Source organism: Gambusia affinis, linkage group LG20 (genome assembly GCF_019740435.1).
Source record: "Gambusia affinis linkage group LG20, SWU_Gaff_1.0, whole genome shotgun sequence".
Classification (NCBI taxonomy): Eukaryota; Metazoa; Chordata; class Actinopteri; order Cyprinodontiformes; family Poeciliidae; genus Gambusia; species Gambusia affinis.
In genome coordinates, this window is record NC_057887.1 from 16,154,220 (window position 1) to 16,168,678 (window position 14,459).

General features: G+C 39.6%; 1 protein-coding gene across 3 annotated transcripts in view; it reads left to right on the plus strand.

Annotated features, from left to right (window-relative positions):
- Positions 1–14,459, plus strand: part of adkb (adenosine kinase b) — a 162,114-nt gene that overhangs the window by 53,308 nt on the left and 94,347 nt on the right. For all 3 annotated transcript variants that reach the window (XM_044103675.1, XM_044103674.1, XM_044103676.1), the window contains exon 6: positions 13,840–14,012. In XM_044103675.1, the coding sequence (XP_043959610.1) occupies positions 13,840–14,012 (173 nt within the window). The remainder of the gene's footprint in view (positions 1–13,839; positions 14,013–14,459) is intronic.

The window sequence follows — 14,459 nt, forward strand, 5'->3', positions numbered from 1 at the left end:
TGTGTCATTTTGCAAAGTCGGGTGTCTGATACACTGATGGCAGAGGTTAATGGACCAGCTTATCTGCCTCAGCAAGTTGTTTATTTTACCAACAGACATTACACTTTGCAGCTTGTTGCCAAGGTTTGTTTTATAATAGTGTGGCCTTGAAAGGAGTGATGAGTACAAAGGTCTTTTAATAGCTGAGCCTTGACCAGGCTTGGGTCGAAGAGCCAGCAGGTTGAAGATACAACCACAGGCATTCCTCTTCTCTCAGTGACACTCTCCATCTCAGTCTGGGCGAATCCCACTATGTTCCCAGTGGATTTGTCACAATTACAAATTTTGCTGGGCGATAAATTGTCCCATAAATTATTGTGATAAACTAGATAATTGTCATTTTGAGACCAGTAAAGGCTAATAGCATAAAAATGGCATGGTAATGCAAGTACACACTCTCAAAGATCAGTAAGACATTTTAAATATCCAAATAATTAAGCAAACCAAAAACAAATAAAATGGATTATGAAGTCTCTGTAAACAAACTTGCCCTTCAAAATATATTAATCATTAGACTCCTGACAGGGAAAACAAGCAGTGCCGCCAGTTAGGACTTTTGTGAGAGAAACAAAGTGTAAACTTACTACTGTGTACTGGATGTCAAATGTTTGCAACATTTGTTGAAATTATGGCTTTTCAATTAGATTAAAGGGCAGCTTCTCTTTAACGATTGGGCAAAAAGGTCACTGTGCCATTTTGCATTTTGAAAACTACATCTGAGGATTAGGTTTTAGGTGCAGATACATGTTTGTTGTATTACTGTGTTTAGTTGCTTCTGCTTTATACAAATGCAACATACGGGTTTGCAGAGGTGTGTCACCACGGCCATTCAGTTTAATTTCAAAGCGCTCCCAGACTGTAGCTTTCACATTCGACTTTTAAACAAGCGTTTCCCTGGTTTGCCCTTCTGTACAGGACTTTGATTCCTACTCTCTGTGGTAAGAGACCATGAGGAGGTCATCCCCTCTTCCAGCTAAGCGGCTAGCGGCATTATGCATTTGAAATTTCGAGGTTGTACACATAGACGTTCAGACGTGTGCTTGTGACTTGACACAAGAAACTTGAAAAATGTTCAGCTTTTGTCGCTGACATTGCTAAACTGATGTTTTCCTCTTCTGTTTATCGCTCCCTGTGTGTTGAACCCTATAGTAAGGACACTAGAAGGGGAGAAATAACTTAATACACCAGAATGAAGCTTTTTGTCATTCAGAAAACGAGCAAGCATTCAACTTTAAATGATCAACCAAATTTAAATTTATCAAGCGCGTTTTAATTTATCATGTGATTAATTGATTTATTGTGTATCACGACAGGCCTATTTCCTAGAGCAGAAGGAGCATACAGCCGCTCTACTGCTAAACTTTGTATGCAGGACCTTTAATGAACAACTAACCCTGTCAGTTTAAAGTAATTGCCGTGATTTTCATGTAATACACTTATTTGTCCATGATACAGAGCTGACTGACCGCTCGACACCATTTTCCCCATTTTTACAGTGCTTGCAGTCCAGACTCATTAATAAACTGTGAAATAGACCTTAATTATTATCAGGAATCTCCAAAACCAATGCCATTCAAAGTGTTGCTAGATACTATCGGTTAAGTATTGTCACAATGTTTCCAAATCATTAATATTTTGTAATTCTGGCCTTTCTGGGGTTTTAAAATTTTTTTATCAGGCACTAAAAATTATGCCACACAGATGATTTAAAAGTCAAATTTTAATACAAGATCTTGTTACACCCGTAGCTCATATTGAATTACCATTTTAAAAAATGACTTTCCTAATTAATTAGATTTTTTTAATGTGCTCAGTCTCTCCTCTTATACTTCTCATGCCGCACCAGTAGTGCCAAAATAATAGGAAATGTGCGAGTGTGGAAATTCTTGCACAGATTGCATCAGTTGACTATCAGTCAGCTTTAAGTTGTCTCGCAGCCAGAGCTTGAAGCCGTATGACAACTGTGAAACACCCATTACCAAAGAACTGAGCAGTGGTACACAAGTCTCCCCACCATTCTGGTGTGTAGGAAAGGAACGGAGCAAAGGCTCTCGACAGAAGACCACCAGGATCTGGATGTTTGAAGCTGAAATTGGGCTGGTCTTCCATCACGTTCTCTCTTTGAGTGTTGATTGCAGACCTAAGGGTCTGGTTGACTGATCTGAAAGGGGAAATTACTGAAGAGAGAGAGCTTATCCATGCCTTTGACTGATAATCAGCTCATTATCTTGTTGATCATTTACAGCTCTCCCTCTCATCCACTCTCTATTCTTTTAGCTGTGTCACCGGAGCAGAGCACAGCAACTTTTAATGGTTTGGCAAAGAGCCTGCTGTGTCGAGGCAGAGTTAAAACAACCATGCTAGCCTTGGCTAGTCTCCATTTTTACACAGTGCAGGATCTCGTCCCACTTATCATCTCTCTGGGGATAGCGGAGGGGGGAAAAAAAAAAAAAAAAAAAACTAAATACAAGCCACAACTGCAACAACAACATCTGCAACCATGATGCTAGTGGTGCCCTAGAACTCTAACATGACTAACTGTGCATGAAATTGAACTGATTGGAGTTATTGACCAGAAGACTCCAGCTCCTGAGAGGACATGGAGGAATTGAGGTGCGGGTGGGGGGAGGTGGTAGCTTGTGTGTTACCTGATTGAGTGAAAAATCTCAGCCGGTTGCTTTGATGGAAGCCACTTTACAGGAAAGAGTGATTTAATGGAAGCTGCCAGATCTCATCAATGTCAGCACTCGCAGTGCTCCAGCAGTGTTTTATATAAAAGTGCCTGCGATGACAGGCCCTGATGGGCAGATGTTTGCTGGTTGTTTTAACTGCACAGTCAAGAGAAACACTCATTTCAGCTACTGACAACTGACTCTAAAAGAGGAGCCATACTCAACATAAAGCACCCTTAGCCTCTCTCCTTGTAGCCATTAATAGCCCTGTTGAATTTTAGCTTTGGTTGATAAGCCTATAATTAATGTGACCATCATTAGAAAGGGCCATTGTCTGGGGGAAACCAGCTGAAGAAGTGCAAGCTGGGAAGAATAGAAACTTAAAGTGCACATGACATCATATATTAGAGCCAAAGACCTAAAAATCTTGAAAGTATGAAATAAATAATTCACAATTGACCATGTTTCATCTTTTTCAAATCAGATGAGTAATTTTAAATGCACTTTTCCCGAGCAGAAAGTCTTTTGAGACAGGAAGACACCACATATTGAGGATAAGGTCTGCGATGACGCTGTCTTGTCTCCTGTCATTCTGTATGACAAGAAAAACTTTATTTTCTATACAGGAACAAGGATACTGCGAGCACGTAAAGGGAGGATGGATTTCTCCTCACTCATCATTAATAGTTCCACCGTTTATACTCAGGATTAAGAAATAAATGGAAGTTTGGATTTAGACGAAGGAACCTAAGATGATGGACCTTTATAAGATCAGGGGGTGAAAAACCAGACCATTAATTACTGTAGTAATTACTGCAATAAGTAATGCAAAAGGATGCCCAACCAAGGATTGTTTTCATGGAAAGGAAAATACTTTTCAGAACCCTAACATTTCAGTTTAAATGATCCCGTTTTCTTGCTCTCATCTAGTATTAACATAATTTTCTGATGTTTTAGCTGATAACTATGTGACATCAAAAGTTTTCAATATTTATCTTTTACCCGTTTTACAAATATGAGGAATAATAATAATCGAAATAAAAGCTTCACAGTGCGTGTTGGAGATCTATAAAATAAGATTCACTTTCTGGTTTGACAAAAAACACCAAACTTTTTCACAGTATTAAAATTTTTGGAGATGTACCTGTAAATGTGGATGAACTGAGCCTTGTGAAGAGTTGATAAAGAGTGACGGCCAGTCAGCTTCTGTGTGATGTGCAAATGTGCTGCTTTGTTTTTCGATCTGCAGGATAACACCAGGCATCATCTGTCAGCTACCCTGCAAGGAGCCCACTGCGGCTGTGTCTTCAGTAGATCTGAATTGCATTGCGATTGCATCATTAATAGAGCAGAAATGATTCCCAGCGACTCCGGGAGAATTCATTGACCCCTCAGGGAGAGACTAGAAACAAGACATTGTTTTTACAGGAGGAATATCTAACTAGAGGTCCCATTACCACATCATCAATATACAGAAGCTAGTGAGCAGGGAGAGGAGTAGAAAAGGAGAGGAGGGAATGTAATAGCTTATAGTGCTAATGGCAGTCTGAGCACTCAAGTCCCAAACATTCAGCTGCCTCATCTCATCTGGGCTGTGTAATTGCCCTCCTGGAAGCCGCCACGTGAAGCGGCTGCCTCCGCAAGTGAAGAGTGGCAGCTGCTGGATGTTGAAGTGCAGGTCTGGGTCAGGTCCCCAAGAGGGGCCCCTTGCAACCATGAGATGTCATAATTAATAGCTATCTGTTGGCCTGCAGACTAGCTTTTTGTGGAGAATTTGAGAGTTGGCAGCATTTAGGTAATGCTAAGGCTAGCAAAATGTAACGGTAAATGTGGAGTCCACCAAACGACGGATCAGGTTATAGTTGGTTAATAGCTTAAGGTCTGAATTCATACTGTAACAAACTTTAAAGGTATTTTTGTTTTCTTTAAAGCAAGAGAAGCTAATGAATCTCCAGTTGGGATTACAGGCTGGATGTTCTAGAACAGGGGTGCCCAGAGTTGGTCCTCGGGGGCCAGCATCCTGCATGTTTTAGTTCTCTCCCTGGTTTAATGCACCTGGATCAAATAATGGCTCATTAAAAGGCCTAAGAAGAACACTGACATGCTGAAAAGGTTGTTGGTGCTACCACCTGCCTCGCACCCTGCCCATCTAAAAGAAATGTCACAGGCTATGACGCAAATCTTTGTTGACAGAAATTTTATACTTATTCTACACATTTATAGCATTGGAAAACGTTAAGAATCACTGTCATGTTTGTCCTCCTACAAAAACCACATGAAAACAAAAAATATATTTCCCACCCCCATCGTTTTCTGTTTTCAAACATTTTTGAAAAAGCTCCAGAGAGCCACTATAGGGCAGCGCTGAAGAGTCGCATGCGGCTCCAGAGCCGCGGGTTACCGACCTCTGACCTAGTCACACAGACACTGTGCTGTGACTGCAGGCAAAGGTGCATCTAGACATCAACTTATTTTATGTTGCATGTTTATTTAATTGAGTAGAAATCAGTTCTTATTTGGTTATTAAAGATTTTCTGTTTTATTTTAGTCAGAAAAGGGTGAATGCTTTGTATAGTCTCTGTACCTCTCCTTATGTGTAAACAGAAATAATCATAAATAATTACCCCAGCTTCAATTTAATTAATCATCCAGTAAAAACATAACATTTGAATGGTTTATATAACTATGTTAGCATAAGTCGTTAGCTTCAGCCTGTGGGTCCAGCTAATCTGGATTTATATTAAATGAAGGCCTCAAGAGAGGTAGGTAAGATATTAACTGCATATGATCTTTTAACTGGAGGTGTAATGATGCATCCAGCTCATAATGAGATTGTACATATTATTGGTGTTAGCGGCTAACATTTAGCCAGTTTTAGTATTTTTGCAGTATTTACAAACTGCAATGTTGTCCGTCAATGTTTCTTTTTCCTTCAGTGAACCTAGATTACCGTCTAACTATTAAATGTTAACACACTTTGCTAATGTTTTCATTAATGATTTAGCCAACTCAAGATTCACTTCATAGGGTGTCAAGCTTGAAGCATTTACTCAAACTGAAAGCTTACATGTATTTCAACAGACCAAGTGACATGATGGCAGAAACTAGATAGCGCTGCAGTAGGTGGATTTCATGTTAATGAAAAATATTGTGGTGTTTAAATATCTCATTCCACTCTGGTTTGATCAAAAACTCACTTCAGAAAATATCTTGAAGTGTGCCTTTAATGTATACTTATCTTCACTTTGCCTGCAGCGAGCGTGTGCTGCATCCTACCCTCTGCTTTTCAGGGATTATTTTTACTCTTGTTTGTATTAAGTTTCCTCTCTATATCTAAATGTACCTAGAGATGTATCGCTGTGGTGTACCGTGGGAGTGTATTAATCTCCGGGGAGCAGCGTTCTTCCTTGTTAAGTAAATATACATGAGCTGCTAGTGCAGGATAGAAGCTGGAAGCACCTTCAGAAAAAAAAAACCTTGTTCCCTCAGCTTCTCCTCTTTCTTCCTGTCCTCTCGTTCTCTCGAACACGTCGCCTGGGGGCAAATCTCACTCTGTCTCATCTGCTGCTTAATTTCACTGGAGCGGCCCCTCAGTAATGAAGCGCCTTGATGTACATTTGCCAATTTCTGCCTCTGCCACCGCAATATAATTGGGATGTGACTAAGCATGAATACCCAGCGCAGGGTTGGTTGACCTCTCCATGACCCCATGGATAGTGCTTTTGTCATAATGGAGGTATTATCTCACATGATCTGGGAGTTGGAAGAGGGGGACTGTCTGTAGGGTGCCGGGGAATGGAAATGAATTCATGCCTCCCCCCAGTCCTGTTCGCCGCAGAGGGGGAGCTGAAATAAGTGAGATACTTTTTTTTTTTTTTTTTTTTTTTTTTTTTTTTACACGGTCGTAATGAAGACATTTTCTTCTTATCTATTGCCGCTTTGTGTTTATTGGAGTAGGAGAGCAGCTTCTGGCGAAAAGCAGGGGTGGCTTGTATTTTTTTTTCCATGTGAAGGCAGAGAGATTTGATGCAAGAGAGGATTTCTCTGCATGTGTGTGTGTGTGTCAGTCACTTCCCTGCGTGGGTGCACTGTGTATTCACATGTTGCCGTGTGCGCACGGGTGTGTGTGTGTGTCTGCTAATGACCCTGTAAAATGACAAGCAGAGCTGGCAGGGAGAGTACAGCCGCTTGTCAGTGAGAGAGAGAAGGTGGAGGAGGTATGAGAGTTCAGATGTGGAGAGGAGGGTTGGGGTGGCGGCTGTGAGGTCGGTGGTTGGTGTGATTCACCATGCTGTCATCACAGAGGGACCGAGGGCCCTCAGTGGCCCTCTCTATTCCCACCTGAGAGGCCTGCAAATGGAGGGGCCGCGCTGTCATTATTTACAGCCTGCAGCTCCTAACCTTGGATTCGGAGCTCATCACTGCGAAGGGAAAATCAGATTGGACTTGACGTGTACCCGAGCCAGTGACCTTGATAAGTGTGAGGTGCCTGCAGCAAGAGGTTAGGGGGAGACGAGCTTGGATTTGCACACATGTGTACATGTTTGTGTGTTTGTGTGCTACAACCAGGTGGAGAGTTGGAGACATGGTTGAGTGACTGAATCATGACTCAAAATGCCACGTGGTCAGGCTGCTCAGAGACAACGATACAGAAAGGAACATCAGGGGGGAAAATAACATCACAGCCAGACTATTAAAACCACAGCTTATTATTAATGGAGTGAAGTTAGTGTGCAATATCCAACCTATAAATCAACTCAGTTTTCACACCTATAGCACCTTGCAAAGTTATTCACACCATTTGAACCTTTTCCACATGTTGCCATGTTACAACAACAAATCTCAGTACTGGGACTTTATGTGCTAGGTTAACACAAAGTGGTGCATAATTAGGAAGTGGAAGGAAAATGATACATGCTTTTTGAAAGGTTTTATAAATGAAAGATTGAAAAGTGTTGTGCCTAATATATTTATCCCCCTGAGTCAATAGTAGAACCATATTTTGGTGCAATTACACCAAAAGCTGTAATTATAGAGGCTGAAAACTTTCCCTGTTCCTCCTTGCAGAATAACTCAGAGTCAATCAAATCAGATGGAGGGCATCAGGGAACATCCGTTTTCAAATAATATTCTTTATTGCATTCAAGTTTGGACTTTGACTGGACCATTTAAATTAGTGAATATGCTTTAAACTATTGCTGTTATGCTGGAATGTGAACTCTCAACTCATTTTCAGCTCCTAACAGGTTTTCTGTCTGTTTATCTGCCCATCAACTCTGACCAGTTGGGGCCTTTTGAAGAAAAGGATCCCTACATCATAATACTGCCACCATCATTTGTGGGGACAGTGTAGGTAATGAGCAGTGTTAGTTTTTCTTCACCCATTGTTTTGCATGTTGGCCACAAAGTTCAATTTCATTTTCTTCTAAGCAGAGCAATTTCTCCCAAATTTTTGCTGTGTCTGGTGCCTGGCTTGTGCGTTTCTTCTTACTATTGTTCTTTAAAGGCCAGATTTGAAGCTTAGGATATTGTGTTGCAATCTAACCCTGCTTCCAACTTCTCTAAAATCTTATCCTTGACCTGTTTGTGTTGGTGTGACATTACCTTACCTGGATCAGACACAATTTGATTAAAGCTATTTTCCTTGCAGACATGTACAAGTACCGGCAATCAGACTTAGTATCCTAAGTACAATAGCTGAAGTAAAAGTTTCAGTGTCAAATGGTTAGCAATAATACTGATAAAGTCTGATGATGAGTGGTTTAATATGGGTGTTTTTCTGCACAGATTTGCAACATGATGTGAAAGGACATTATAAACAGATGGGATTTTTTGAGGGATGAACCTGTTATGTTATGCAGTTGTCACCAGTTTGATTTGTAGCTCTTTGTTGCGTGTCTTCCCCTTCCCTCTCTCAGTCGTTCTTTCTGTTCAGCTACTGTTGAATAGAGACCAGCGGTGCCATAAAACCTTAAATATATACAGTATATAAACATATCTCTCAAAAACAAGTTGAAAATGTTTTCTTTCTAGATACTCTTAAGTTTGTAAAAATTTTTTCATCGGAACAACATCTGTTACCATGCAAAGTTTGATGGCTTGATTGGTTGACACGGCCGTTGTTCAGCTGAGAAAATAACAATTAACCCAAGTCTTGTGAAATTACAGACATTCAGTCTCCAGTATTATAAAGTTCTATTCCACAGATTTGAACATTTATCCTTTTAATTATTTCAAACTCAAAAAATGAGTGAAAACATGAGCCACTGTCTGACTAGTTTTTAGCCTCAAGATTGAGATTCTTTTTAATTGTCATAAATATCACACACACCCAATTCTACAGCTCAACATAAAAGTAAATGGGACATGACATAAAGTAGAATCACTTTCATCTTGAAGTACCAAAAGATTTGGAAATAAAAGCAAAACTGTGTAAGTATCTTTGTTTGAGTGACTTCCTGGCAGCTTTCTGTAAATAATGTTCAAGGACACAGTGGGTTCTAATGCCAGAAGGAGGAAACTCACAGAGATGGTGGTATGAGTCCTTCACGATGTTTGTTGCTTTCTGGAGGCACCAGGAGGTGAAGATATTGTTCCAGTCAGGCAAGTGTTTATTATTTCCTGTATGGTTTTGATGGCTCTCTGCAGGGCCTTTCTGTCAGTTGTAGAGCTGCTGCTGAACCACATCTGGATGAGGTTGATCCGGACTCTGTCAATGGATCAGTGGCAGGAGGACGTTATGGCTGGTTGATCGCACTGAGAGCTTCCAGGAAGGGTAGCCGTTGTTGTGCCTTCCAGGGAATTTCTCTGAAGTTGTGCTGTGACACCCTCTCTGCGTCTTTTTCCCGTTATTGTTGAGACACCTTGTTCTTCCCTGAGTCATTGATGATTTACTTTGTTTTCTCAGGGTTTAAAACACTGACTTTTATCTGTACAACCAGCCGGTGGTCTGGTTGTCCAGACCGCTCTGTACACTGACTCATCTCCGTAGGCTGACCATAGTTGTGTTATTTGTTGATTTAATGACGCTGGTGCTATTGTGGGTGGACATACATTCCTGCATCTAGAGGGAGTACAAAAACAAAGACTCAGGACACAGCCTTGTGGGACTCCTGTGCTGAGAAACAGGGAGCAGGAGTGGTGGGGTCTTGACAGACTGCATTCGGTTTGTTGAAAAGTCCTGCATTCGAAGGCAGATATTGTGGTGGAGGCCGAGGTCAGACATCTTATAAAATCTCATGAAACAGTCTGCTTGGCAGAATAGTGTTAATTTATGCACATGCATATGTCCTTGGTTGTTCCAGGCATAACGGAACGGTGTGGAGGGTGGTGAGATGGCATCCTCTGCTGATCTGTGGGTGAGGGTCCAGTGTGGGTGGGAATCCAGCCTTGATGTGTTTCAGCACTAGTTTCTCCAGCCACTTCATGACGACAATTGGTAATGCCTGGAGTCATTGTGGCTCTTTATAGCAGTTTGTTTGAGTACTGGTACTATTGTGGAGGTTTTTAGACACTTGGGAACACAGCACGGCATGTTAAAGATGTTACATTAAATTAAATTAGCAAAGATGTATTTTTACAGTTGTCTCTTGTGTAAACTCTTTCATACACAGGTACACATCTGCAGCTTTGTTATTGTTATGAAAGGAAGTTGGTAACCACTAAATAAATTAAATTAGTTAAAATACGATATCATAAAATATGACAAAACTCTGAAAGAAAATACACAAATATATATATATATATATATATATATATATATATATATATATATATATATATATATATATATATATATATATATTTTTTAATGCTTGCAACACGATCCCAAAAATTTCCCGTTGCATTCTTGGTTAATTAGACTGTTTGGCCGCAGGGCAGTGACAGGACTGGGCTTTGAAAGTGCATGCAGTGGGAGTTTGGGAAGTAAATATAGTGAGGGGATGAATAATCTGTGAATGACTGTGTGGTCAAATACTTCTGTGTTAAAGGAGTAACAACTCCTGGTGTTAAGCTGCAAATAATTTGGGGATTTTATTGTCAACGTAAGCTGGACTCCATTCTGTGCTATAAAACAGAAGAGGGTCTTGAGCCATTACCACATAAAAGTAGCATGCATTAATTAACAGAAAAAACAATTTCAGTACTTTGCAAAAGTTTTAATTGTCCACATTTTGTCACACTACAGCTACAAATTCAAATGTTTTGTTAGGATTTTATGTAATAGATCAATGCAATGTAATGACAAATAAATTGTACATGCATTTTATTTTTTGTTTTTATATAGAAAAGTCTAACAAGTGTGGCACGCAATTGTATTCAGCCCCACAATAGTATGCAGAACCATTGTTTACTGCATTTATTACAATAAACTGGGTATTTGGGGTGCATTGTTCTATAATCTAACCCTGCTTTAAAATTCTCCACAACTTTCTCCCTGACCTTTCTATCGTGTTTCTTGTTTTTTAATGATGCTGTTTGCTCTCTAATGCTGTCCAACAAACCTCTGAGGCTTGCACACAACTGGATTTATACTGAGCTTAAATAACACACACGTGGACTCAATCTTTTCTTTAGATGACTTTTTAAGCCAATTTGTGCACTACATTTTATTTAGTGATATTAAAGTGTTTTCAGATATTTATTTGGAAATAAAAGTTTGAAAACAACGTGTTTCCACTTCACAACTATATACTGCTTTGTTTTGGTCCGTCTCATTAACTCCTCTTAAATTACATCGAGGTTGGTGGTCGTAACATGGCAATGTGGAGACACCAGAAGGGTATGAATACTTTCGAAAAGTACTATACAGTGGAGTGACTGGGAAAGTTTCATTTTCAGAAGCTGAAAATTCAAAGGCTCACTGATCTGTGCTTTATATTAACATTGAACACCCTGCAGAATAAAGAGCTGGAAACCAGTATTGACTATAAAACACTGCAGGTCGATACCGTGGAAACCTGCATTGGTCTAGGACCGCAGCTCAAGTTAAAATAATTTTCTAAAACATAAAAAAGTATGAACAAGATTGCGAATCACTGCCTCCCTCATTAAGACTTGAAGAATCTTTTTTTTAATATAACAAGTCATGAATGCTGTGTCCTTGAGCATAAAAAGGAGAGGGATAATCCACCCTGCCATCAGAGCAGAATTTTAAATTTGTGATTGCTGGGAATCAATTTGTGCAAGCTTTTGGCCAGCATGCATTCCTTTGCAAAGTTTTTCACCACCCTAAAAAAACCCACAAACCACAGTATATTTTAGATTTCACAACTTAGCTCATAATTGTGACAGGGAAGAAAAAATATATTTACTTTTCAAAGTTTTCATAATAAAGTGTGCCAGGCAGTTGTTATCAACCCCCTTTGCTCTAAAACACTTACTTCCACAGCACTATGAAACACTTCCATTACTTATGATTAGTTACCCATTTAAAACAGTACAGTAGTGTATACATTGCTACTGTTAAGACTGTGGCTTGCCCACTATTCAAACCTTTCCCTTGTTGGGGAAATTTAATCCATTATGAATAGAAAAAAATGGCAAAAGAATCTGTCGTTTTAATATGCTGATATCCAATCAGTTTGAAATGGTAAACATTTCATCTTTAAAACTACAGCACTTAGATTTATTAGTTTCCAAGCATGTGCATTGTGCTTTTAAAACAATTGCTGATGCAACACAGGGGCAAAACATGATACCGTACTGTTGTTTTTTTATAGGAGGAGATAGTTTTCTGAAAATATATAATTTCCTATTTTACGCTTTTTTCTCTGCATTTCTTCGTTCGCTGTCTCTTTTATTGCAGTTACTAAAAATATAATTTAAGAATATTATTATGTATTTGTTTTAATTGCAGCAATTGGAAAAGTAAAACAATATAATTGAATGACTTTCAGAGGAAATTAAATGAAAAAACAAAACAATACAAAATAAGACATGTAAAATAATACTTGCTTTACAAATTTAATAAAGAAAAACAATACAATATAAAAATGAAACATGTTTGCATAGTAACTTTAAAAATAAAATGATGAAATACAGTAATGAAATTAACATGCATGAAACAATTTGCTTAGCAACTAAGAATTAAACTAACTAATAGTTAAAAATAGCGGTGTAAGACATGTAAGTAAAGATCTGTACAAAACAAGGTATTAGAATAAATCAAAATTATAACAGATTAAAATATTTTAACAACTTTCATTGAAGATAAAATATATGAAAAACACCACTTGTCTTTCAGTTTTAAGAATAAAATTACTTAAAACACAAGACACCTGCTCGAAAATGTTATGAATCAAATTTTAAATGGAGTAAAATTGTAAAATATGATATGTATAAACTCCAAAACTCTTAAAATAACATTAATATATACTCTCCACGATAGTTTAGCTTTTTTTCCCCCATATATCCTTTTAAAAATTCCAATTATTTCCCCTCAGGGCAGGTGGGTGGATGTGTGAAATAACAAAAGGACATCAGGACGAATGATGAAAACGCAGCTTTCTCCCACCACAAGATGCAGGTTTGGTGGCATGAAATGATTAATTTCACACATATACAGGTCATCTCCAAAAGCAGCAACATCTCATTCACAAGGGGCCCTCCGTCAGCAACAAAGCAGGAGGCTGCAATAAAATACGCAAACAGCAGCACGTACTGCACGTCAATAAATCTTTGGAGGTTAAACCTGAGCTCTGTAGAATCCGAGCAGCCCAGTCAGGTAAAAGTCACAGAGTACATCAACACGATCGGGACCAGAAAAAAAACAAAAAAAAAAAAACAGCAGTTCAGCGAGTACAGCCTCACACACAGTCTGTGTTTGTAGAAGAAGGATGAAGCCTTAAATTATTGGGTTTGTGTAAATAAGGAGATGAGACTGTTTTTAGCACACCGGGTGGAAGGAGGAGTGCTTGGATGAGAATAGTCTCTCTGTGTGCAGCAGGATTGCTTTTGGGTTGTTTACGACAGCTCGCAGCTCTCATATATCACAGGCAGTATGTTTGCTGTGAAGCTACAGTTTGCGTGCCATCTGCCTTAGCTGAACTTGACCCTCCAAACAGACTTGTATTTGTAAACTGAGCTCTTCTCTTTACTGTTTTTTTCTCTGTTTTTTTTTTCCTAGTGGATGCTCCAGAAACCGCATAAGGTGGCTACCTTCTTTGGGTGCATCGGGAAGGATGACTTCGGCAAGATCCTGAAGAAGAAGGCGGAGGAAGCTCATGTCGACGCCCATTACTATGAGCAGACCGAGGAGCCGACTGGTACCTGTGCAGCTTGCATCACTGGAGACAATAGGTTAGCCTCCTGTTTGGGACTTTTGACCTGGAAACTGCCCTTTATCTTTGATTTGACAGAGCCTCTTCTTCAGGTCTGAGCTCCCCACATCAGAGGGGTAAAAATGAACAGCTTGAGCTTGTTTTTCTTGGGCCCCACTCAGTTTCTGCCACTCCAGTGGGTTGTCATCCATCTATAGCCTGACAGTAGCAACGTGTTAGAGATTCCTGGGCTATCCCAGCTCTCACCTGTCAGCCTGTAAAAAGGGGCTTTAGCGTCTCTGGCGACTCTGCCACTTGCATCATCATCAGCACATCTGAGACAGCAGAGGTCAAACTTTCACGCTCATACACACAAATATCACTAACATTAAGGGCTGCAGTTCATGATAGGCCTGGCAGCGATCAATAACCCTCATCTCTAAACACTCTTCCCCCTCGGCAGCCCTTCATCCTGACGGATACCACA